The sequence below is a fragment of the Lolium rigidum genome, chromosome 7 (genome assembly GCF_022539505.1).
Source record: "Lolium rigidum isolate FL_2022 chromosome 7, APGP_CSIRO_Lrig_0.1, whole genome shotgun sequence".
Taxonomy (NCBI): domain Eukaryota; kingdom Viridiplantae; phylum Streptophyta; class Magnoliopsida; order Poales; family Poaceae; genus Lolium; species Lolium rigidum.
In genome coordinates this window covers 159,875,546-159,902,306 of record NC_061514.1, presented here as the reverse complement: position 1 = coordinate 159,902,306, position 26,761 = coordinate 159,875,546, and the positions used below count along the sequence as shown (strand labels likewise).

At 42.9% G+C, this 26,761-nt stretch overlaps 1 protein-coding gene across 4 annotated transcripts; it reads right to left on the bottom strand.

Moving 5' to 3' along the window:
* Positions 1–1,762: 1,762 nt before the first annotated feature.
* Positions 1,763–15,761, bottom strand: LOC124674399 (dynamin-related protein 3A-like). Of its 4 annotated transcripts, none has more exons than XM_047210445.1 (21): positions 15,392–15,761; positions 13,377–13,659; positions 13,248–13,276; positions 13,066–13,167; positions 12,722–12,790; positions 12,551–12,610; positions 11,733–11,846; positions 11,354–11,402; positions 10,832–10,938; positions 9,946–10,038; positions 9,723–9,815; positions 9,512–9,649; positions 8,777–8,890; positions 7,439–7,573; positions 7,295–7,319; positions 4,529–4,588; positions 3,270–3,385; positions 3,029–3,175; positions 2,460–2,512; positions 2,254–2,353; positions 1,763–2,181 (listed from the first exon to the last, which is right to left on the bottom strand). In XM_047210445.1, exons 1-21 carry the CDS (start codon positions 15,740–15,742, stop codon positions 2,068–2,070), a joined length of 2,352 nt encoding a protein of 783 aa, XP_047066401.1. In that variant the 5' UTR covers positions 15,743–15,761; the 3' UTR covers positions 1,763–2,067. The 4 variants fall into 4 exon arrangements, with proteins under 4 accessions (XP_047066401.1, XP_047066403.1, XP_047066404.1 ...); XM_047210447.1 differs by having other exon boundaries at positions 7,295–7,310; XM_047210448.1 differs by lacking the exon at positions 4,529–4,588.
* Between the last annotated feature and the right edge of the window lie 11,000 nt (positions 15,762–26,761).

Below are 26,761 nucleotides of genomic sequence, written 5' to 3'. Positions count from 1 at the left end.
GAATCGTGCTCGATCGGGCGATACGGTTTCCTACCGCGTGTCCGTAAACATGCGGGTGGTGCTAGCCGGCAGCTCGCTGTCCGGTGGGGCCTCGTCGATCGAGCTAACGGTAGCCACACAGTTCTACCGCCTGCGTATTTTGCTGCGCTAATCAACCGTGCAGACGCTTAGATTAAGATTTTGTGGGTCCTGATGTAAGTCTAACCACAAATGTACAGTCGCTAGAACCATCAGGACGCCTGCATTATATCCCTGCGGGACCGGGTGTAATGGTAACCACAAATGTACTGATTTGGTGCCTTGCTAAACATGGATCATTGGTACACAGCTAGGCGTACTAGAAGCGACCACTAAATAGACAATTGGCAATTTGGCACGGCTTGGGGAGAACTATGCTTAAATTTTATTCCTAGCCGCAACTGTCTCTTCCTAGCCGCGTCCCAATAGCATTATTTAATTCAAACAGCAAGTTTAAATTTTATTTATACTTTATTTTTTATAAAGTTAAATAAAATTTAACTAAATTCAAACCTAAACTGTTGGCTCAACGTGGTAGTAGAACCGGCTGTAGTGGGACTCCTCACTGGTCTCGTCCTCGACGGCGCTTGTGCCTTCACCGCCTCCTACATTTTTAGCACTGGTGTGTACACCATCTTCATCGCCGAGCAAGGTACTTGTCGTAGTCACACGCTAACCACGCCAGGCTAACGGATAATGGCACTGTCATCATGTGCGAGTCGATGTGCTGCGCTTCTAGGCGAACATGAGGCTTGTAGCCACCTCCATTTTTGGCACTGGTGTGTACGACATCTTCATCGCCGAGCAATGTAGTTGTCGTAGTCGCACGCTAACCACGCGTCCACGCCAAGCTAACGGATAATGGCACTGCCATCATGTGTGAGTCGATGTGCTGCTTCTAGGCAAACATGAGGCCTGCAGTCATTCGGGTTATTGCTCGACGTTTGACGCCTTGCTACGCCAATTTGAGGAACTGTCCCGACTTTTATTATGCTGACTGACGGTTGACGCCGGTATTAATTTTGATTGACCAAACACTAAGCTACTGACAAGGCTAACCTGCATGTCAATATCCAATGTGGCGTTGCCACTTGTGAGGCTAGAGCTGGGCACGATTTTTACGTCTGGCGCCCCCAACAGCCTTATTTGAAGGCCACCGGGATGCTCTAAAGTATCATATTTTTTACTGTGTGGGATTTGAGACTGTATTTAGTTAGTTCAAGCAATACTCTGTGCGTTCTCAAACAAATGGATGTTTTAGGTTCAATATGTATCCATAAATATCTATAAAAGAGTGTACTTCTCTCTTTCCAATGCACTTTAAAGTACTCTCCGATTCATATTAGTTGACACTAATATAAATGTATCTAAACATATTTTAATTGTAAATACATCCCTTATAGTGGCAAGTAATATGGATCACATCACGTATTTCAAAAAAAAAATTGACTACAAATTTGGTCAACAAAAAGTAAGACATATGCCATAAAAGTTATACCATTGGAAAATGACTTCTCTCTCATCACACAAGAATCAAGACGAATAACATTTAGCTCGTTGTCTCCTTATGGTCTCCTTAATTTCTACACGCATTTACCCCATTGAATGTGAGGAAATTAAAGAGGTGAAAGATGGTGTGTGACACTTTCTAATGCAAAATCCTTAATATGCCCAGATATGCACTCTTTTGAGGACGCAGGGAGTACATCATTAGTAAGAATCACCAATTAAATGCTAGCACAGGTTGACAGAAATTGATACTATCTGACTGATGACATCATAGTTAGTACAGGATGATATTGATCTACTCCAGCTATATATGGGCACAATTGCTGCTGCTATGGAGGTACCATTCCAGCAATATCTGCAACGAAGTATACCCTTGTAGCCCAAAATTTGGATTTACAGGTCAAAACTCAAGCGAAATGCTCGAAAATGATTGAGGATTGGATCAAAAAATAGTGGAGAGCTGCCCTTTATTGACATCTGTGTATGACTAAGATGCCACAGGCGCATGTTCATCCACATGAGATGCATCTTTTAACTGTACTAGCTGAGGCTGCGGTTGCCAAGTCCAGCGAGTTTCGGAAGGCCGGTTGTATATTCAGATACACTGTAGCCCTTCTCAACCTTTTCAGCTTCAAGGGGAAACTCTTCGAGCGTCTGAAAAAATACAGATGTCAAAAGGATGCTCGACACATCAGTTGAAAAGGTCATTTAGGAGAGAAGTAATACCCTATGTGCTTGTTCGAGAACTTGGAGCGTTTCTTGAATACGCTGCCGTCTGATAAGAACTTCATCTGTTTCCCTCAGCATTTCATCAAGTAGGTTCTCTCTACACATCAGATAATCATTTTAAAATAGTTCTTTCAGATAGGAAGTAATCTAAATTGTAAGATTGAGCTGCTCACTAGTAAGTACAGAAACCAAAGGCAACTCACCTGTATAGTTTCCGAATTAAAACGTTATGGAGCTCCCGCTTTGTGTGGTTCACCTTAAGTAAAAAAATATCAGTCAAACACCGGTGTCACTAATACAGCAACTACATTGCAAGTTACATTCCAACTGCAACATTGATCAACAAGCAATTATACTTGGCTGGCACAATGAGCGTTGACTGAAGTTATTACCTTTTGGCAACAAAATTTTAGTTCATGCAAGACTATGCTAACTAGGAACAGATGGAAATTGTAAGTTCTATCATGAGAAATGTTGAAGATCGTGGGTAAAATGTGTATGTTTCAGAGCATAGCAATATTATATGGGATATACATCTACAGAGGGAAATATCTATCATAACATCCACAAGTAAATGATGCATCCCAGTTTTCATTGCTATTCAACCTTCAATATTGGAGGTATGAACTTTTTTTAACTCTGACAACTGGCGCAAAGAACAACAAATAAGAGAGTCCCAAGTCAAGTAGAAATATAATGCAATACACCAATATGTAGATAGTCAACGTGGTACCTTTCACAGGGACCACTGCAACGTAGATGACAAACTTACCAGAAAGTGCATTATAGCTTTTGGAACTGCATCCTCAATACTCTTTCTGACAATGTCATAGTAAGATTTGACCAATAGCTTCACAATTGCTATCTCTGTTCTATCCTGGTCAGTCTTGTTTTCTGATGGTTTCAATGTGATGGGTGGCTGGTACAAATAAGGACGACAATTAGAGAATAAAATATTATTAAAACCGGAGGAATTCAAAATTTCAAGGCTCACTTGTGATAGCAAAGTTTACCTCTCTTAACCGAATCATAGAGTATAAGCTATTTAGGACTCGCGGACCTGGCATGTTTGACAAACTCCCACCAACTAGAGAGTTACCCTTCTGGCCTCCACCTGCTGCACTTGTTCCTACATTTTTTATACCAGATGTCAGATGATAACCCAATACTATATCTCCTTATATAAAGCTGTGGCAATGAACACTTGGACAGAACCATTTAACATATTGTAATTTTGAGGTATTGAACACTTCAATATAATGTACTCCCTCTGTCCCTTAATATAAGACGTTATTACATCTAATATATGAGCATATTTGATGTAATAACATCTTATATTAAGGGACAAAGGGGGTAATTTGCAGGTACTAAACACTAAGGCAAGTTTGATATAAACAAAACTCATTTTTGGGCTAAAGCCAAATATGTATGAGGATGTGCCTCTAGAGTAGCTCCAAAAATGGTGCACAGGGTACAAGGAACAACGCATGTACAGAGTGCTCGACACATATCCCCAGGATTTATTTACTCCTTAAGTATGTCTAGGTTAGCCTTTCTAATCAATCTACCACTGTAACGTTGTTGAAAGGTATATAATATCCTATTCCTACCATGTGAGTACAGATTGAGAAAACCTTCACAAATCATATTGAGAAAACCATCACAAATCATATAGGCAGAACATATCAATTAGTTGAATTTTCGTATAAAAGTACATGCATGTCATTATATCATTGCATAATAGTCAACACTGTATATTGAGTAATGGTCAACAGTGTGTATTGGACTCTTCTGGAAAACAAACAGTGTATTGGACACTGGGTGTGTTTAGATTACTACCTCACTTAGCATAGCTACACAAGATTCATCTAACCCATTTAAGATATAACTCACAGAAGTAAGGCTCAATGTCTTGGTTGCGTGAAGGCTAAAAACGTAAAAATGCAGAATATACTTTGAGAACTCATCAAACTTATTTCGATCGCTGTTTCTCGAGAGCCAGGTCAGTAAAAGTATCTACACAGATGGATGGGGCAAAATGGGTGGTCGACGACTCCACAGCAGTGACGCTCTAATGCATGCCCTAATGGATGGTGTTCAAGACAAGAAACAATCTGGATGACCACAACTCCACTAATCCAATATTGTTTCCATAGTCACTTGTTTCCCATGCTGGAGACTTGATTCACCTTTCCTCGGTCATCAAGAATTTGCAGCATGGTTGCAGGCCAAATTGCCACCAAAATGCATATATTTTTACAAAATGACTAACCTCGCCTGTCAAGGCTAGGATTTTCCATGACTTGGACCCAAACATACTCTGTGTCAATATCTGAAATGACAAGTAAAAGAGGATGGAGGTAGTGTCTGAGAAATCAGATAGTTATAATGGAAATCCAATCTCATCACTTAGCAAAAAGTACGGATCGAAGTTCCCAACCGAAGGGTATTCACATCATATGGCTTCCAAGTGAGTAAATGCTCTTTTATAGATGTGCTACAAACCAAAGGACAGAGATTTGATGCACCTGGGCACCAGTGATCCTGTTTTTATAAAAAATAAAAAATCATATATTTGAGTTTCAAAAAAAATTGAAAATAAATCCGTATATAGTCAATGTTGTATTCCACAAACGTGTAAAATATCAACTTCAAATACTTTATATTCTGATCTACACAAAAATGATAAAAGTGTAGATCTGAGTAGTCATTTTCAAATCTCCCAAACATATCAGATTTTGTCATTTTTGTCTAGCACAAAATAAAACAAATTTCGGGTTAAGATTTTGCATGATTGTGAAATGTATCATTGAAAATCCCTAAAATTATTTTCAGATTTTTTTAGTACCTTGTAAAAATATCTATTTTTAAAAAAAAATGGCGGGAGCACTGGAGCTCGGGAGCCAAAAACACTTTCCGCAAACCAAAGGTATACAAAGGTCAATTTGGTTATGTCATACCAAAGTTCAAAACTTGATCATCAGAAGATTTCTTTTTATCTTTGTTTGGTATGAATTTGTACCAAGCAGGAATCAAATTGCCAGCACCTCTCAGATCAGCTAGGGTTAAGGGCAGGTTATACCAGCGAGGTAGCACCAGTGACTCGTTAAATTCATGTTAAACCACTATGGGGCAAACCATGTAGGAGTTGTGCTATTTCCACTTCTCGACATTAAATGTGGCTATTTTCTTCTAAACGAAAAGTGAAAAGATGGTAGTATGAATATGGGTGGTGCATCTATGCATTGCTACTGCAAATCCAATATACGACCAAGTCTGACTGATTCAGTCATCTGGTCTAGGGGGTAGTTTGAACGGTGTCCTGTGTGCCCAACGCCTGGCCTGGAGCTTCCTGGGAGCTGCCTAGATATTGTTTGGTTGCATCCTGGAGAAGCCAGGGAAATGATGGCCTAGATCTACCGGGGTTCTACTGGTAGCGGAGCTCGATCCAGATTTCTTACTACCCCTACCCAGCTCCTTTGAGCTGGTCCAGGAGGCAGAAGCAGCGGCCTGTTCAAAGGATTGCATCTTTCTTCTGCCTCCTCTGGCGCACGCAGGTTTCTATCAAAGAGGAGCTTGCCATGGTCATCCCGATCCGCTGGGGCCCTACACTCAAGCTCACCGTGCCCAATCAAGCCGCAGCCAAAGCAGTAAAACGGGAGTTTCTCATACTGCAGATTGAAGCTGTCATCGCGATTTTCCCTCGCGATGGTCACCTAGCGGCGCAGAGACTGGTCAAGGGGCATAGCAACCTTTGCTCTCAGGAATGTCCCGGAAGCAAACCCAAACTCATCCACATCAACAGAACATTTTTTGTCAATCATCTTGGTGATTTTCAGCCCCTTTTTCTCATTCATCCACTCATAAGGAAAATCCAAAATTCGAACCCAGATGGACATTGAGTCGAACCTAATTTTCGATGGGCGGAGCCGAGGGTTTTGCTCATGCAGGACCACAGCATGCCTTGTCCCCACCATCCACGGAGTTCCACCCAGTGCCTTGTCCCTGTCTACCTTGTTTGCAAAATCGGCGATGAACATATTGTCGCCAGCGGGACGAATGCGGAGTCCCCTGGGGTTGCCCCAGGCCGGCTTCATCGTTGCCCAAATTGTCTGAATATGTGTCACACTTGGTGACAGCACCTTGCCGTCCAGAGACCAAATCTCCGGCGTCGTCACTCATCTCGAGCACCTCAGCCTCGTCAGGCAGCAGGTTGAGGCGCCCCATCATGGAGTTAACCCCCTCCGCCGCTTCCTCCGACCGAGAAACCGAGACTGGGTAGAACGGGAGACAAAATGTCAACCAGCGGCTCGAGAGCACACCAGCCGAAAGACACACCCACCGCTAGTCGAGACTCACGGGGTAAAGGTTGCACTCACCAAACCAAGCGAGGCAAGAGATCGAGCTCTGAAGGCGCCGCCGGCAGGAACCAAATGCTGGGGAAGGATTGGGTGCCCCGGAGCTAGAGGGGGCAGGCCATGGAGGGTGGCGACCGAACGCCGGAATGGGGGCAGCCAGAGGCTGGGGGTGGCAGGGATCTGGGGGGGCGGCGCCGGCGGCAGCAAGGGGAAAAGTTCGCCTGGTAATCGCAAGAGCGTGGTCAAAGCGCGGTCCGCAGCTGGTTGGCATTGGTTCGCCCGAACCCAGGTCTTTCAAGTTCAGGCCACGTGATTCAACTGGAGGATGATCTACGATACCAGTATGCCAGCAGTAACAGTAACCAGGCAGAAAACGGGACTACCTCTTAGACAGGTTGCTCGCATAGCATACAAATAATGGTAGTATCTTACTTTATATATAATATATAATTGGTTAAAATATGAAATGAAATGAGCTGCCAGGAAAGCCTGACTCAAATGCAATATCATATGAAAAGAATCATTATGCCCTAATAAAGAATAAAAATGCCATGCCAGCCTGAAGTGGAAGAAAACAAGCAGTCAACTCAGCGTAACCAAGGACATCGTGCTTGCAGAAGATACAATTACAAAACCTCGAAAGCAGAATATATTTACAGATCAGAGCTACAAGGGTTTACCTGCATCAGTATCAGGCTGAAATCCATGTCCAGCAAAGAACACAAGACAGAAAATGAAGTTGTATAAAAATGTTAGTACCATCTTATAACACATCTAGAAACCAAAGTCGAACAGTAACAATATATCATTTGAAATCTGCTAACCTGCTCAGCTGTTGCTCCTCTGGTAGCATCTCTTGCAAAAACAGCACGTGACTTTTGACCTCTTTCAGATTTGAGCTGTATATTGTTCTCAATAGAAGATTTTAACTGCATCTCAGAACTTATAGCAATACCATCCTGCAATAAAGGAAGTGGAAAAAGGATGTAATACTTTTTGTCCGGGTCAAACCAAAATCAAATGAGCTTAGCAGCTAATTATAAATGTTCATCATGCATGTCAAGTACCATCTTATAGTGGTCTACACTTGAATTATTGGTTAAATACTTATGATGAATCCTTGCTAAATCCACCAAACTTGGTGTCCCAAATTGATTTATTTTTCAAGAAAACACAAAAAACCTTTGTGTTTCATTTCATTGAATAGGTAGAAGGTTCAGAGTACACTCCTCTGATTTCTTTTTCAGAGTCCTGAATTGATTTATAGCCATATAAATATGATGGCTAATATTTACTGGCAACTTGATGTGTGAAATACACATTTCTCGTAATTTACAAAATAATTTACAATATAGTAGCACTGTAGCAAATGGGCAAAACATAAATTACAATATAAGTACTCATTATCAAATTATTTCTTATCTTGTAAACTACTCTTAAGGGGAAAAATAGGTCATGCATTGAGCATATATAAATCATGATCTATAAAATGCAATTAGGCAGAAGTTAGTAGGGAGTTGATTAGGGGATTAACAATTCCATGATAAAATACAAGGATTCAACTTTAATTCTGAGCCGTTGATAAGAGATTTATGTACATCTAAGATCGTACTTTTATAGCTGTAGATATTGTTTGATTGTGTTATTATCTGTCGGCTAAAATTTTAATAGACGGCAAGAGCGGCTCAATGAAACGATATTAGTGCTGTGAGGGGCCTAAAATAGTGAATAGTCATAATTGACCACACTAACAAATAATCAAAGCTCTCAATTCATGTTATCTCTCTTTTTTTAGTGGTGTGAATTCGACATGTGTGGTGACACTACGTGATCCATCAAGATTTTGACACAGAACTATTAAAGCTACGGGCGATTTGTGTATAAATTCAACAAATTCCGTCCACATTGATTTCAGAGTTACCATACGATTTGAGCTGCTCCCATCAGTTGGTTGTTTTCTTCAAAAGGAGCACTTGTGGGTGACCCTTAGCATTGAATTTTTACTGACAGGTAAACTATGATTAATGGTGCTAAGAAAATAAAACTACTTTGCGGATAGCAGAGCAGTTGAACGCAAAGGTACAGCCAAGTCACACCCATTCTTCTTTATGTTATTCAGGAATAGATGCTGTAAATGAAACCTGAGGTGGAAAAGGTGGTACCTTATGAGCCGATAGTGAAGTTGGTCCTCTCAAAGGTAGACCATCGTGCTTAGCAAGTTCAACAACCTTGCTGCCTCCAACAAAGCTTGAATGTGAGGTATTTATGTAATCCATCTGTAGAAAGATTTGCATCATTGCATACAAGAAAATAGACACAAAAGATATACTCACAAGCGCATAACAAACATAGAGGCTTGTTAACATGTATCAGGAACTCCACTATGAATTAGCAATCCATGTTCCACAAAATTCAAAACCAAATATGGGCTCAAGCTCATAGACTATAATAACCTAAACTTAGTTCTTGCTGATGACAAATGAAGTTCTCACTACAGAAAATACTAACAAAAGGAGAAAAAAAAAAGAAACACAGTTCTATGTATTCAACAGTATTTAAAACAGAACAATAAAAGCAGACCTAACCAACTTTCTATAGAACACTTAGAAAGACTGTACATAGAGGAGGGAAACCAGTACAGTGGGACACATAAACCAGAGTGCTCAGTCACAGGTTGCTGCAGCCACACCGTTAATCAACCAATTTCCTTTCAAAGCATACACAATAGTGCAACAAAGCAATTTTCAGTATGAAAGCAGCCCACTGTTTAATGGTTACTTTCAGTTGGCAACCAGGATTGAGGAAAGTAGAAGCTCCAAAAATTAGACTCCATCACCAGAGTAATCCAACTGTTACCTACTATTGGCAGATAATTGCCCATAAATCTAAACACTTACCTCCATTTCAATAATATGGGTTATCATTGTTTCTGCAGGTCGAAGACCATCTCTCAAGAAATTGCTAACTGATTCACCCATCCGCCTTTTAAGAATTGGGTATTTCTGCAGCTCACTGGTTAAGCAACCATGGCTGATCTGCATTATTCAGGATTCCTTACAAACAACTTGATCAGATATTCTAAGAAATAAAAGAGTTATGAATACATACTTTGACTAACTCATCATAGATAAACTTAGCGCACTGAAGACTTGGATCAAGCAAACGGCCTATCTGCCTTCGGACAAGAATCTCAAAAGGCAACTACAATTTAACAGGAAAACACATATGAGTTAGGTAAAAAACATGAATTGGAATAAAAATATGTTTTTATGCAGAGAGGAGATAACAAAATTTAACAAGAAAGGATTGCATCGTCTAGACAAAATTAAACCTCTGGCAGAAACATAGCACCCTTTGGACCGCCAGAATTCTGTATGCTAGTGCGAATATCTTCATCGCTTATGTTCTTGCAAGGGTCAACTTCCTGCATATAAGAGTGTAAGTAACTAAGAAATTTGAACTGCAAGATTCATCACAAAAAAAAGGAATAATGTGAAAAGTATACCACATATTGTTATTAAAATTATGGGAATACAAAATGTAGTTTGTAACTCCATACAGCTACATATTACACTGACTCAAGGTAATTGTTTCTGCCAGAAATTAAACTATATGGCAGGAAGATTTACTCCCTCCGGTTCAAAATAATTACCCAAAAATGGATGTATCTAGACATGAAGGGACAGATCACAAGGATATTATGTGGGTGAGAATTTAGCAATGGCTGCATACAGGATTAAATTGTAACAACAAATTCGAGATAAAAAGATAGGATGCCAGGCACCAAAGAACAAAGCCATTACATAAAATTCAAACCCCTGATTTGATCTACAAAAGTAACAAAGGAAAAAAAACCTAAAGCCTCTATCATTTTCAAGTAAAAGTATTCATCTCCCCTCTTTTTTAAGGGGAGAATTGCGCCATTTAAAGCCATTTTAACTCGTATAGTACTCCTAAAATATGCACCATTCAGCACACCATCGTGATCATACAATGTAAACCTGCATTTTTTGACTTTCTATTTATTTAGATGAAGCATAACACTGAGTGGTATTTTTGCAAACTAGTTTCTGGTAGTGCTGCATGAGGAACTGGTCTGATGTGAGAGCAATTTTCTCTTTATTTAGAAATTTCATTAGCACATCAACACAGTGAATTGTCATTAGATGGACACATGTCTGCTATGCAAACATGTAAAGGTTATTGCTTTTGCAAACCTCCAAGCTCTTGACAAAAATTGACTGAAAAATGTAGTGAATTCTTGCTCCACCAGAAAGCTGATCTGTTGACACTTTATTTTTGCCCTCCACCATTGAAGAAAAGGCTGAAAAAAGGAAATTTAATATAAACATTGGAAAAACATAGCTTTGATAAAATCAAACAGGCAGCTTGAAAAGAAGACAACAGTTGCATGAAAATCACTTTGCATAAGAGGTTCTTAGTAATTATTTCTTTTTTGGTCTATGCGATCGGAAAACGTTCTCAAGTCTAAATTGCCATGTAATTCAAAGAGTCACATTTAAAGATAAACAGAAACAAGAAAATGTTTACTAGACAGTTTAGATAATTCAAGGATAGTAGTACTTTTTCGGTGTTCTGACATAATTACTGAATGGGACTAAAAAGGATTGTTTGCATCACTATAACAGCGTTCATAATTCTAAAAATGTTAAAAAACATAATTTACTACCATTGGTTTTACAACGAATGGAATTATGGAACAGGTTAATTTTCTTTACCTTCACAATATTTTCCCAATATGTTCAATAGTTTAACTCCCTGGCCAGCCTGCAAGTATCAAAGACCAGAAAGGCAGGGTTGAGAGGTTAAAAAAAATGTCACTAGAAACAAACTAAAATGTTAGTGAAATAAGAGAAGACCAGGTAAATATATGCTTATTGAGAAGAACACGCATCAGGGAGCCAGATGCGATGTGTCATTTATGTGGTTCGATAAAGGATGGCATAAGAGTGGTTACTCTTGGCAATGCATATAACGAACTAGAAAGTAGAAACATATGCACAGTTAATGCATCGCAGCACTACAAGACAGTTGCATGATTGCATCATAAGCAACTATTAACAATGTATACTTATGGAGGTATCTCTATGCAATTACCGTTGATTCTGCAGCATCACCATAAGCAGCATGTTCCTTTGCAACTGCTACCAACTGAGCATTTATTCGAGATTTCAAACCTGGAAGCATATCAGTAATGTGCTTTAGTAGAATCTGCAAATAAGAGCCAAGATATTAATGAGCTGCACAGATAGAATATCATTAGCAAATGTATTAATACCATTTGTGGATGAAAGGTGCCCATAGATACTGCATTAATACATACTTCCTCAGTTCCTAATTATAAGCCATATAGTTTCTGGCAGGGAAATCAAAGAATGCAAATTTCGGAAAAATTAAACCATGTTTGGAGGGGATTAACCCTAGGCAATTAACATGAGCTAATAGAAAACTTTGCATAAGATAAGAAAACGTAATCAAATTTCTAAAAATATTGTACATATAATTGGCGCAATGCAATACACCTTATATTCTGGACTTTTTCTCAAAAAACTATATAGCTTATATCTAGGAACGGAGGGAGTATATGGTAGAAGTTGCAGAGTTTTCAGCAAGGCTTCCATTACAAGAAGTATTAATTTTATTGACCACATCAGTTTTCACTAATTTACTCTCCCAGTTCCTTCCTAAAAGCCCAAACTGGAGGTTTCAACTTAATCATGAAAACCCCATTCTTGACCCTTTATCATGCAGTGAACTGAGACTAATTCATTCTAAGATCAAATTAATCTCCGAGGAACTTTTCGAGGAAGCTCGTTCAGGATATTATTGACAAATGAAGTACAGAGAGACCACCTACATAAAAAGATACAAGGGCAAACTACAGGAATAAATATTTAACAGCAATAGGCCAATACCATATTTAACTTCTTGGCTAATTGAGGAACACCACAGCATTGTGAAAGACCGTGATAAGCCTGTTAAAACAAAAATACAGCTAAATGTAATCAACCACAGATTTTAAGAAAATGTGCCTAATTCACAATGGATGGTAATGCTGTGAGAAAAATCATAAGTTCTGGGCATACAGGTAGAGTCGAGAAAAACTTCTCCTCAAAGGCAAGTGCATCTTTAATGCTTCGGTTAAAGTTGATGTCCTGTAGGAATCATCCATTTGTTAGAAGTGATAACAAATAGTTTAGAAATATAGGTGGTAGTATTATCATCAACTGATAAGATCCAAGTTTACATGACCAATACAACTACAAATCAAGAAATTTAGAAATATAAGAGCACATGGGTTTATTATTCACTGTTCTATTGTGGTTGCCAACATGAACCTTGCACTAGATACAAAAAAGAGAAACTGGAACAGGAAATTTAAGATGACAAACAAAATTATTAGGAATCATAGTTATGCCTAAGAATATACCTCTTGGCTGCGATTCACAATACCGACATAACCAAGCTTGAGAGGAATCACATTTCCCAGTAAAAAGTTACGAGCATCAGTTCCCCTGTCCATGATGTCCAACTATGGCCATCGAATAAAGATTTAAATAGCAATCATTAAGTAAGCTAAGAATTTTGCAGTTTGTGTAAGCACATTAATACCTTGGTGATAACACCAATTGTCCTCGATCCTGTCACAAATAGAGCAAACGGTTAAGGTTTACACTTCATAACTTACTTTCCACCACAAGGAAATTCACAATCAATTCTTTAATAGAGTTGCTTAAGTACCATCAGGATCACCAAGCCTTGCCAGTTGAAGCGCATCAGAATTAGCTAAATCTGCATTCGCGGGTGAGACAGCCAAGATAATGCAGCTTGGATGCTTAATGTATTGCATGATCATTGTTCTTATTCTTGACTCAATATCACTAGGCTGATCTCCAACTGGAACCCTAGTTATTCCAGGGAGGTCAACCAAGGTGATGTCAATGACATTCGGTGAAAAGATTTTAAGACGGATCTGTTTCTCGGAAACCCCTTTGTTACCTCCAGCTTCTTTGTCAGTTTCCGACTGAAAGTAGTCAATATTTCATCTCGTGAGAACATGATGAAGGTATTGAATTAGTGAATAATAGAATATTATCATATATAATTTGAGAGGTTCTACAAATGAAAAGGCTGGAATATAACTGAATACGAGTAAACGAAAAAATCAGTGTCACATAGTTCAGAAGTACATGCTGAGTTGCAGATAAAATGACATATAAACCAATAATGCCTACAACAACAACAACAACATCAAAGCCTTTTTCCCAAGCAAGTTGGGATATGAAACCCAACAGAAATAAAAGGAAACCAAAACAAGGAGAAGGAAAAAAAGAGTAAACTAAGATTCTGGCACAATAAATTAAATATGCCTCCGTTCCAAAATATGTGACATTCTAGAAAGTGTGTGATCAAACTTCTTAACCTTAATTGCTAGAAAACTACTTGTACTTGTTAGACAGAAAACATACCTTCATATTTGTCATGAAATATAATATCACAACATATACTTACTATTTTTTTACTGCATATTTGTACAAATATTTATAGTCAGACTTGCTCACTGGAGGCTGTGCAGAATCTAAAATATAATGTGTTTCCAAAGCACATTGTAAACACTCAACAGATTAATGATCATGTAAGATAAGGGGGAAGAGCATGAACCGCACTATGAAGAAGGTTACATGCTCGCTGAACAGCTGATCAAGCACATATCTCTGAAGTACAAACCACCAAGTGTGCAACTTCACAAGAGCCGCCAAGATAGGATAGGCATGTAAGCACATGACAACTCTCCTATGTGTTCCATAAAGGCAGCATTTCTGAATTTCAAGAATACACTTATAGCATATATGACTCTCTCACATGCTAGTCAGCTAATATCTAATTGGCTTCAGCATTTGAGCATATACTACAGCTAACAAGCACCGGTAAGTAAATTGAGCAACTGACTGCTCGTAAACAAGCAAATCAAGTCTGATGTTCCGGAACTGCACACTAATATCTAGGTTACTTGCATCTTGCAAAGTGGTTCCTTGAGATGGAAAAAAGGAACAAAAACTACCTTCAAACTTTGACCTGATTGTGATCTTCCGAACATACAGGAATAATTACATGCCCAGCAAGGTCCATAGAAAATACTAAAAGTGCATGATTCACGTTATGTGCTACCAAGTTTAGGGAACAGTTATTTTTGACAAAATAAACTAGTGACAACATAAACATTAACTGACCAAAATGTAGCCCACGATATTGGTCAATGCTAGGGCAGAGCTAGCTAAGTTAGCACACTCGTTTGCTCCGTCCAGAAATTATACAAACTGCAAACCGAAATTGCCTACACAGTACGAGCAGAAAACAAGCAAAGGTACAGAAATCACTAAGGCTCAGTTCTTTTGGCGGCTTCTCCGAGAAGCTGCCCTCCCCCCAGCTTCCTGGGGAAGCCGCCCCCAAAATTTTGAAAGGCTTCCGAAATGGTCTAGGCTAGACTAGTTCGGAAGCCTCCCTAAATTTTTGGTGCGGCTTCTCCAGGAAGCTGGGGGGAGGACAGCTTCTCGGAGAAGCCGCCAAAAGAACTGAGCCTAAGACTGAGGCACAGTTTCTAAGTTTCCAGCACCAGCATTACAGCAAACATATAGCCTACACTCGGAAAACAAGCCTGAGACCGAGACACTCGTTTCAAGCCCCCCAGCAACATCAAACGTATCGCCTGCACGCACCAAACAAGCAAAAGCTACAGCAATCGCAGAGAAACTGACCTGGATCTCGCGCTTGATGTGCTCGAAATCGTGGAATCGGCGGCCGGGGGCGTGGAGGAACTCGCCCCACTCCTCGGGGGCCGAGTGCCGCACGAGCTGGAGCACGAGGGGCCGGCGGGTGCAGATTTCGGGGCCCCTCGGGAGGAAGTCGCGGCCGACGAGCGCCTCCAGCACACTCGACTTGCCGCTGCTCTGCCCGCCGATGGCCGCCACCTGCGGCAGCTCCACGCCGGCGGCGGAGTCGCCGTCTAGCCGCGCCATGATGTCCTGCAGCCTGTTGACGAGCGGGATCACCGCCTGCCCCACCGTCGCCGGGTGCGCCGCCTCAGCGGCCGCAGCCGAGTCCGCCATCGCCGCCGACAGCCTTGGGTTTTGGGAGACGAGAGGAAACTCGTAGGGCTTTTTTCCTCTCTTTTCTCCTTGGCTGGGTTTTTGTGTGGATGTGTCTTTCGTGTGAGATACCTGTCCTGACCTGGATTTTGCTTTCTCCAAATTTTGATTCGCGAGGAAAATTTCATGAAATGGTTTTTCTAGCAGTAATATGGAACGGAGGGAGTTCTTTTGACATAACAAAGTGTAAAGTTTAATTACCGCACTCATTCCGTTCCATAAAATATGTCTTAGATTTAGACAATGTTTAGAAAACGGGTGACAAAGGATTAACTTGTCAATGCCTACAGATTGTAGACTAGGGTTTTGCTAGAAGTAGAGGGCAAGTAGATCTCGAAGGTTTAGGCGAAAAGTACTCGACGATTATGAAAACTAGGGTTCTGTTGACAATAAATTCGATCCTTTCTTTGTCCCTCGACTCCCCTTATATAGGAGGTGGAGCCGAGGGTTTCGTTTTGTACAAGTTACGAGTCGGGACGGTTTCTAACTCATCCCGCCGGATTACAAATAACCCTTCCTATTACAACTCTAGCTTTCCTTAATATATCTTGGACTCTCGAATCTTCTTATTCTTCGGGTAGTGGGCCTTCGATAAACTCCGGGTACTATCTTCGGCGAGCCCATTTGGGATGCCTATGTCGATAGCCCCGAGATTTTGCTTGAATCGTAGAGTCAAGGGAAATCTCATCTGTTTATATTTTTCGAGAGCTTTTATTTATGCTTCTTCACATAAAATTCTATATTGTACGGGGATAACGGTAGTTGGGGCTAGTTCATCGACGGATCGGGTACTAGTTAACTGCTCTAGTGGCAATCCGCAAAAACCTACTTCAAGATCACGTCCCTGGACATGATCTCGGGATCTTGGTGTAAACTTCGACGGGTGCCGCTTAAGGTCTTACCATTCGTCGAGTCCCGGTCAAATTTATCGGGTACCTAACGCGTCCGTTAGGATTTTTCTTCGTATCCGTTGATACGGATAAAAGTAGCGAGCGCGAGTCTTTGGCGATGCCACGCCCGGCGGAACGGATGCGGGGTCTTACCTTCGCAAATTTGCGGCATTCGGAAATTGATCGCAACTTTGGCGTTCTGAGAATATATTGTCGAGTGCTTTTCGCCTTTGGAATAGCACATTTTATCGAGTCATATTTGATGACTTATTTTGTCTTCCCGATGGGAGTATATGTAGAGTTATCTGTGTAACTCGAAATATACTCACTTCTGTTTCTTTATTTTGATAAAATTCATCGGGCACGCGAACGGCGTTCCCGATGGGAGTAGCCCCGAGGCTACGGCCAAGACCTTGTGCTTGGGTGTAGGCTCCACGATTAGTATCTTTTGCCGCTATATTTATAATCCTTCTCGATATTTTTATATTTATCGGGTGCGCGACCAGCGCTCCCGATGGGAGTAGCCCCGAGGCTATGAACAAATTTTTGGATTTGGTCATAGGCTCTTGCCATTTCTATATTGTCATACTCGAAATTTTCTATTTTTCCAAAGTAGCCCCCGAGCGTTTGGGCAAAAACTTGTATTTGATCAAAGGCTCCAAAAGTATTCAAATGATTTACCCTGTCGCCGTTCTCTTTTTATTTTTCTTGTCGACATATTCTCCTTTGTCAAATTCTCTTCATCTCTATCAATAATTGGGATTTTTTTCTGCCTTGTGGGTCCATTGTTCCCACCACGTTGACACGTCGTGCAAGTGGGGGACACACGTCCTCCGCTTTTCCTGGCGCACGTACGGTAATGCCTGTTCCATTCCTTCCCAGTAAAAATACTTTTTTACCCTTGTATCTACGAGATCCTTTTTCACCACACGATTTCTTCATCCAACGGTGTACTGCTTCGTCCGAATCCTATATAAACCTTTCTTCAACCTCGGTCCAGTCTTTCGCTTGCGCCGCACATCTATTCCCCTCTGCAAAAACTTCCCCTGCGCCCAACTCTGTTTGATCTTCCGCACGCCCAAGCATTGCTTTATCCACGGCCGTTGATGCCACCACGCACGCGTCTCACTCGCCACAGCACGCCTGATTCATCAAGACCCTCTCAATGGTTTATAACTCTATGTTTCCTCGGAACATTCAACCAAAAACTCTTCCCGAGTTAATGGAGAAATTTAAGGATGCCCACAGGATCCATCACTTTGTCAGAGCTCAACTGGTTGCTGGCGCTAGATTTGCCCTTATAATGCTTCAGATCTGCCACTCAAAGCTTGATCTGACCTAAGTTGTTGAGAAAGTTCACGAGAAAGTACGGCGCCGAAGAGTTGGTATCGATCGTATTAACACGAAGGTTTCTCCTATAGCCGAAGAAATGATTGAAGATCTTCTTCGGATGGATGCCGACTTTTTTGCCGATGGTCATTATGCTGATTTTCTTGGCGCTGCTCCTGAAGAAAACAGAGTGACCCTTGATGATATATTGAATCAAGACTGATTATTTTCCTTTGGTAGATAATTCTCCTGTATAAATCATGATTATGATTCTATTGTGCAGCAAACAGCATATTTCTATATTTGTCTAGCCCCCGAGTATTTTCGGTGGCTGTTCGCTGTATTTGTATAATGCGAGGTTTTTAAACCAAGGCAAGATAATATACATTGTATACTATTTTTGTGGGTGTAAGCCCCCGAGTCTTTTGTTGATCATTATTTTGTCTGTATCTCTTTTTATTTTGGCGAGGTATTTTTACCAAGGCAAGATGCTTCTTTTGCGTTTGTCGACACTGTGTTTATATATATATATTGTATCATGTAGGGGAGAACCCCTGATCTTGTCGGGAAGAAGATATATAATTCCACTATCTTTATTATATTGCAGCACCGCGAGCCCGCCTCATTAAAAACCTTTCCCGGCCCCACTCGGTGCCCAGAAAAAGGAAAAGAGTGCGTACGAAAACTCGCGGGCGTTTCAGTACATTGTAGCTTTACAAAGGAGGACTATATTTTGACATCTAGGCGTAAAAACGCACGAGCCGTGCCACGTTCCGGGGATTTGGCTCGTCAATCCCTGTCTTCTTGTCTTTGATTACTGTATGCTCCTCCTTCTATTACTTACGTGACGATGTATGGTCCTAGCCATGGTGACTCGAGTTTTTCATGGCTTTTTTGATTGAGTCGTAAAACCAGGTCACCAACTTGGAAAGATCTTGGCCGCAATCGTCGGCCGTGGTAGTTTTCGAGTCCTGGCGATATTTGGCGACTCGTGACAGGACTTCATCTCGAGCTTCATCGAGTGCGTCGACATCATCCTCCAAAGCTTTTCTCGAAGTTTCTTCGTTATATTCTGCGACTCGTGGAGAATCGTGTTCTATTTCTATTGGCAAGACTGCTTCAGCTCCGTGGACCAAAAAGAACAGCGTTTCCTGCGTCGCTGTATTTGGTGTTGTTCGAATACTCCACAAAACACTTGGTAGCTCCTGCGGCCAAGTATGCCTAGCTTTTTCCAAAGGTCCTAGCGGGCGCTTCTTGATGCCATTGCGAGATGATGCCATTGGCCTTTTCGACTTGGCCATTGGTACGTGGATGTGCGACGGACGCAAAACTTAGTTTTATGCCCACCTCCGCACAATATGCTTTGAACTCCTTGGAAGTAAAGTTACTGCCGTTATACGTGACGATGCTTTGTGAGGTACTCCAAAGCGAAAAACGATGCTCTTCACAAACTTTATTGTGGATGCTGCATCCGAGTGAATTTATTGGCTTCGCCTCTATCCACTTGGTAAATTTGTCGACGACCACCGGCAAGTATTCATATCCTCCTGGCGAAGCTTTGTGCAATTTACCCACCATGTCGAGACCCCATTGAGCAAAGGGCCAAGACGGTGGGATTGGCATAAGTTCCGCTTGCTGGTGAGTGAGGTCTTGCCGCAAATCTTTGACACGCGTCGCAAGTGCGCACTATTTCCTTTGCATCCTCAATTGCTTTGTGAGCCAATAAAATCCTGCTCCGAAAACCTTAGCCGCGATAGCTCGCTACTCGCGTGGTGCCCACATATTCCTTCATGCACGTCCTTTAGGATGATTCTTCCTTCTTCGGGTGTAACACACCGTTGTAGCACACCGAGATATCTGCGTTTGTATAGCTCCCCTTTTACCACGGTAAAAGCTTTTGATCGCCTAATTATTCGCCTTGCTTCGACTGGATCGTCGGGTATGGTTTTCCTTAGGATATATGATATGTAAGCCTGCATCCATGGAATTTGCACCATCATGACTAGCTCTTGCTCTTCTTCTTCTTCTGCTGTGTCTTTGGCGATACTTGAGGGTTTCTCTTTTTTCTCCTTCTTTGTTTTTGCTGGCTTTGTTGATCTCTCGCTAATCTCTTCCCAGAACACACCTGGAGGAATCGCGAGGCATTGTGACCCGATGTTTGCGAGAACGTCGGCTTCATCGTTGCTCATCCTGTCGATGTGGTTTACCTCACAACCATCGAATAACTTCTCCGACTCATTGTACACCTCTTTGTATGCTATCATACTTTCGTTGACTGCATCGCATTGGTTCATGACTTGCTTGTGCTACCAAGCGTGAGTCGCCGAAAATTTTCGGTCGGGTTGCACCGCAAGCTTTCGCCATCTTCATCCCGTGTATGAGAGCTTCATATTCTGCTTCATTGTTAGATGCGTTTGGGAACGTCATCCATGAGAACATACTTCAACTTGTCGCCTTCGGGTGATACTAATATCACGCCTGCTCCGGCACCTTCCAATCTTTTGGACCCATCGAAATTCATGGTCCAAGTTCTCGATAAATACGGGGGTCCTGTGTTTTGTAGCTCCATCCACTCTGCAATGAAATACGGTAAGACCTGCGATTTTATTGCTTTTCTTTTTCGTACGTGATGTCCCGAGGGGAAAGTTCTATTCTCCAAAGGGAGACACGACCGTAGCTTACGGGTTGTATAGTATATTTGATAAGGGAGCCTCGTTGACCACTATTATCGGGTGTGCCGAAAAATAGTGTCGCAATTTTCTTCTTTGTCGTGAATACTCCATATGCTAGCTTTTGATATTGCGGGTACCGCTTGTTTTGACGACGACGATACTTCGCTGATGAAATATACTTGGCCTTTGAACTCCATGAAGCTTGCCTTCTTCTTCCCTTTCGACTACTAGGGCCGTGCTGACCACCTGAGGTGTAGCTGCAATATACAAGAGGAGAGGTTCTTTCTCTTTTGGCGCCACCAATATCGGTGGTGTCGAAATTGCTCGCTTGAGATTCTCAAAAGCTCTGTCTGCTTCCTCGTTCCATTGAAATTTTTCCCCTTGCTTGATCAATGCATAGAACGGCAGCGCTTTTTCTCCTAGCCTGGCGACGAATCTGCTTAAAGCTGCGACTCGCCCCGTTAGCCGTTGTATTTCTTTCAACTTTGTTGGCTTTCTCATAGTAACGATGGCCTGTATTTTTTCGGGATTAGCTTCAATCCCCCTTGCTGATACTAAGAACCCGAGAAGTTCTCCAGCGGGAACTCCGAAAGAGCACTTTGTCGGGTTCGGCTTGAGGCGAGAACTTATCGAGGTTGTCGAAGGTTTCCTTCAAATCTTCGATCAAAGTCGATCCTTTCTTGGATGTTATTATGACATCATCGATGTAAACTTGTACATTTTTTCCGATCCGTGTTGCTAGGCACTTCGCATCATCCGGCGATATGTCGCTCCCGCGTTTTCGGACCAAAGGGCATTGTTTTGTAGCAAAACACGCCATAAGGTGTGATGAACGCTGTCTTGGCTTCATCTTCTTCTTTTAGTCCGATCCGGTTATAACCAGAATATGCGTCCAAGAAGGAAAGACGTTCGCATCCTGCCGTGGAGTCGATGATTTGATCGATCCTTGGGAGGGGAAAATGATCCTTGGGACAATGTTTATTGAGACACGTGAAGTCGACGCACATGCGAAGGACTATTGTGTGTTTCTTCGGCACCATCAACTGGGTTAGCTACCCATGTGGCTTACGTAGATATTTCTCCGATGAACCCGGCATCTTTGAGTCGATCTATTTCGATAACATAGCTTTGCGACTAGGCTCCGAAAACGCCGCAAAGGTTGCTTTCTCGGTCTTGCGAGAGGATCCAAATTGAGGTGGTGCTCGGCGAGTTCCACTGGGTACTCCTGGCATGTCAGCTGGACACCATGCGAAGATTTTCCAGTGCTCACGGAGGAACTCGACGAGCGCGCTTTCCTATGCGACATCCATGTTTGTGGCAATGGACGTCGTTTTCTTTGGATCTGTCGGGTGGATCTGTACCTCTTTTGAATCCTTGGCTGTGTTGAAAGTTGGCTCCTTAGAAGATCTTCCTACCTCTGGCAGCACGTCATAATCAGTGAACCGTGGCGCCGCATATTCGCTTGCATCCCGAAAGTTTCGACGGTCGATGAAAGTCCTTGTCGCATTTATCGGATAATGCGAAACTTCCTTTGATTGTGATAGGTCCCTTAGGCCCGGGCAACCTCCACAACGGATATGTATAATGCGGCACTCGCCATGAACCCGGCGTACGCTGGTCGTCCCAACAAGGCGTGATATTGCGACGGGAAATCCACCACTTCGAACTCCGGATTCTCTATCCTGTAGTTTTCTCGGGTTCCAAAGCGAACGTCGAGGTTGATCTTGCCCAATGGGTAACTTGGCTTCTACTGGTGTAATCCCGTGGAAACGTGTGTCGGTTGGTTTCAGATTTGCTAGGGATATGTTCATCTTCCTCAATGTATCCGCATACATGAGGTTTAAGCTCGTTGCCGCCATCTATGAAAACTCTCGACACGTCAAAACCGGCGATTACGGCGGGTAAGATGAGTGCCGATTGTCCTGGTCGAGGGACTTGCTTGCGGATGGTCCGCGATTGTGAAGCCGATATCTTGCCCCGACCAATTTAAGTACTCGGCTTGTTGGTGGAGGCATCTTCTCTCGCCATGAACACTTGTCGAGATATTACCTTCGCGCCCTGTTGGATGGCCTAGCTTTCTGGATCATCGAGACCACACCGTTAGAGTTGGGGTCAACATATGGAGGTGGATGTGGTGCTGCCGCAATTCTAAGCTGGTGTCGATTTTCGTCGGTAATTGCGGGAGGAGGTGGAAGGTGAATCTCGCTCCTTGGCTCCCGAGGATTTCGTTATTTGCTTGGGCATTTGCGATTCTGCGGCTCGCGGCATTGCTCGAAAATTGCGGCGGTCTTTACTGGAGATGTCCTGACTGTCTCTTTCCATTGTTGTCGAGGTAAAAGTGCATTTGGCACGGACCGTTTATCATCTCTTCGGGAGATACATAAGGTCTTTGAATCCTTGGTCCACTATTTTGCCTGTTGCCACGAAAATCACCTCTATTGTCGCCTTGTTGCTCGTTGCTCCTTTGGTAATCATCTCGACTATTTCCTCCGGGATTTCCCCGAAAACCAGCCGTTATATGGCCGGGAGCATCGTTGTTGTAGAACTGGCGAGAAAATCGCCTTCTATTTTGATAATTTCGACCACGATCCTCTTCTGGCGACCTATGTCGCTTGTTGTATATTGCGTCTTCTCCATCTGCCCATTTATTGGCTATCTCCATGAGTGCTTGATATGGTCTTAGGGTTAGTTCTCCCTAAGTCCTCGATGAAATCTGCTCGGCGGACTCCTGCCACGAACGCATCTATTGCCCTCTCGTCAGATATATCCTCTGCCGAGTTCTTTATGATGTTCCATCGCTGTATATACTTCCTCATCGACTCGTCGTGTTTTTGTCGGCATGCCCTTAGCTCTTCCAACGATGCAGGTTTCTTGCACGTGGATCGGAAGTTTTTCACGAAGATGTCCTCAAAGGTCTCCCAGCTGTCGATGGAATTTAAGGGGAGTTTCTTTATCCAAGATCTTGCGGCACCACTCAGGTGAACTTGGATACTTTGCATAGCTGTTGCTCTGGTTCCTCCTACCAGTTTTACCATCTCGAGATAATCCACGAGCCAATCCTCGGGATCTTGCAGGCCGTCGAACTTCTTGCAATTTTCGGGTAACTTGAACCCTCTTGGGACTCGAGTTTTTCGAACTCTTCTCGTAAAGCACGGGAGCCCACACATATCTTCGTCGGCAAGCTCTGGCGAGTGCTGACGCTCCCTTCTTTCTTGTCGCGCTCTATCCACCCTTACTTGGACTGCTTGTGTCTCTTGCTCCACTTGCTCTTGGTGGGTCCCGAACTGCTGCGGTGGGTCGTGGACTATTTTGCCTAGGATTTTCTTCGGGAGGCGTTGTTGCAAACGCTCGTTCCCATAACTCCTACTCCAGCCATCGCCATATTGAACAATGGTTCTCTCGGGTCCCCAGGAGGTGGTCTAGACGCCAAGATGTACGCTTGTGTTGCCATGTAACCTGCTTATGGCGTTTTTGGGATGATATTTCCTCTTTCATCAATCGACATAAAGGACATGTCGAGAATTTGGATTATGTTTCCTCTTTACGCTTCGGGTATGTTTTGCAACCGAGACATTGCTCTCCTCCGAGCTTCTCCGTGACTATCTCCCGCGTTTCCCGAAAGGCGACTTAAATCTGCTCTGCGTACGCTGATGCGAAGGCTGCTTCTTTCCTCCTATTCAAGGATGCTTTGTCTGTTTTTCCAAATCTCTCGCTTACCCGAGCAAGTCTATATTGATATGCCCGTAACTCTTGTACGGTAGCGAGTAGTATTCATTGGTTACGATCCATCCATAGCTCTCGCAGCCCTATCCCACGCAGCTTGCGGGAGTTGGACTTTTGCGCGAGTTGAAGATCCGGCATATTTAGTGCCCGAGGCCTTTTACGAGATCGGCGGGATCGACGTATGGATTTCCCAAATCGTCGAAAGCCTCGACGTTTGTGGTTACGATGTACCCGTTTCTTCTATTGCACAGATCTGGTGGTATTTTGCGTATTAATTTTTCTCAAGGTTGGTGACACCATCATACAGAGTGGTGAAGACCTTCCCGATGGCGACAGATTTGTCGATGAAGTTGAAGCTGCCGACACTTTCGGAATTGCTGCTTATAAAGGAGTCCGCAGACGACTCGAAGGATGTGTTGCTGAAGATCTTGGCGAGCTTTCCCTTCGCCTTGGTGTCGATGAAGTATGGCGAAGAAAACTTCTCGTCACTCGACGAAGAACTAGAATCGACCGCTGAAAATTCCGACGAGATCGGATCTTCGAGACGGTAGGATCCTTCCTTGTTGACGCCAAATCGGAATTCTCCGAACGTCATGATGATGGGCTCCTCCAGATAGGCACATGCATCCATACGGGAGGGCGGGTGAGGAATAAAATTGAATAGATCAGTTTTTCCCTTGTTACCTTGATCCATCGCGTTGCTTGCTGTTGATGAAGTCGAAGATCTTGAACGTGCCATCGAGATCAGCTCCTTGCAACCTCTAATTCCCACAGACGGCGCCAATTGACAAATGATTAACTTGTCAATGCCTACAGATTGTAGACTAGGGTTTTGCTAGAAGTAGAGGGCAAGTAGATCTCGAAGGTTTAGGCGAAAAGTACTCGACGATTATGAAAACTAGGGTTCTGTTGACAATAAATTCGATCCTTTCTTTGTCCCTCGACTCCCCCTTATATAGGAGGTGGAGCCGAGGGTTTCGTTTTGTACAAGTTACAGAGTCCGAGACGGTTTCTAACTCATCCCGCCAGATTACAAATAACCCTTCCTATTACAACTCTAGCTTTCCTTAATATATCTTGGACTCTCGAATCTTCTTATTCTTCGGGTAGTGGGCCTTCAGTAAACTCCGGGTACTATCTTCGGCAGGCCCATTTGGGATGCCTATGTCAACGGGTGCTTAGTCGCGCTTAAGAGCACAAACTTAAGTGTTAAGCGCAATTAGGCGGTGTGATTAAGCGTTGAGCGCCGCTTAGGCGAGCGGAAGCGAGGCGAAGCGGAGAAAAGCGGTTTGCTACGCGTCCATGGCGGCTAGCGGCGTTTGGAAAACTGGGGCGGTAGGTGAGAGGAAAAACAATCGGATAGGGTTCCCTAGCACCCCAATCAACCACTCCCCCACACCCGAGAGAGGAGAGAGGCGGCGCACCCTTTCACCGCTGGTGAAGCCTCTCCTTGTCGCCCTCCAGCTCTTCCTCCAGGCCGTTGGACGTCGACTCTCCTCCTCCAAGCAACCTTCATGTCCCCTTCGTCCCCTCTCTGAACGGGCGCCCAAAGTTGTAGAGCTCCAGATCGAGCTCGTCCTATTTGACATTGGCCACCACCCGTCGCACATAAGGTATTCCCTAACCCCGTTCTTCCAGTTTTGTTAGCTTGATATGGGATGTTGCCGCCGTTTGTCGCTATATGTGTGTGCTATTGCCGGTTGCTGATGGGTTGTTGCTGCTGGGCTAAGTTAGATTACAGTATCAGTAGATTGTTGCAGGTTGATGGGTTGTTGTTGTTAGGACAGTTGGTGTTGAGTTGATTGGCAGCAATAGATACTACAAAATGATAATATCAAATTTCTTGTTGGTATTTCCTACTTCTTAAGTTAGTTGTTACTTGTTATCAGGGCAAAGACAGAAAAATAAATCATTGGTGTCCTTCCTCTAAATCTACCGTTGTCATTTTGTATTTATAAAAGCATTGCTTCATTTTCAAAGGAGAATAGCAAAAATCCGTTTGACGTGGGCATAACCCTTTGGATACTCGACATTGCCATACCCGGTGCAAACTATGAAGGTGGACCAGCACGAGGACTCGACAAGTTGGACCTGCACACGCCTCAACTTGGACTACAAGGAAAGAAGACTCCAACACGAATCCTACTAGGACTCTTGTAAACCCTAGCTTGGCCGATATATAAAGTCGAGCGAGGGCACCCCTTAGGACACACAATCGAAACATAATTTTAGAGGCAACACGTCTAGACACCGCAACCCGCGGATTAGAACTAGACTAGATCCAACAACTCCGCCTATGGCGGCCCACCGTATACATATATTCATATAGTGGATTGCTAGCAGGACGTAGCGACCCTCCACCGCGG

Coding starts and splice junctions, on each gene's coding strand:
- LOC124674399 (XM_047210445.1), bottom strand. CDS start 15,742: ATGGCGGACTCGGCTGCGGCCGCTGAGGCGGCGCACCCGGCGACGGTG. Junction 13,660..15,391: donor ACATCAAGCGCGAGATCCAG/GTCAGTTTCTCT, acceptor GACTACTTTCAG/TCGGAAACTGACAAAGAAGC. Junction 9,816..9,945: donor GTGCTATGTTTCTGCCAGAG/GTTTAATTTTGT, acceptor GTTAAATTGTAG/TTGCCTTTTGAGATTCTTGT.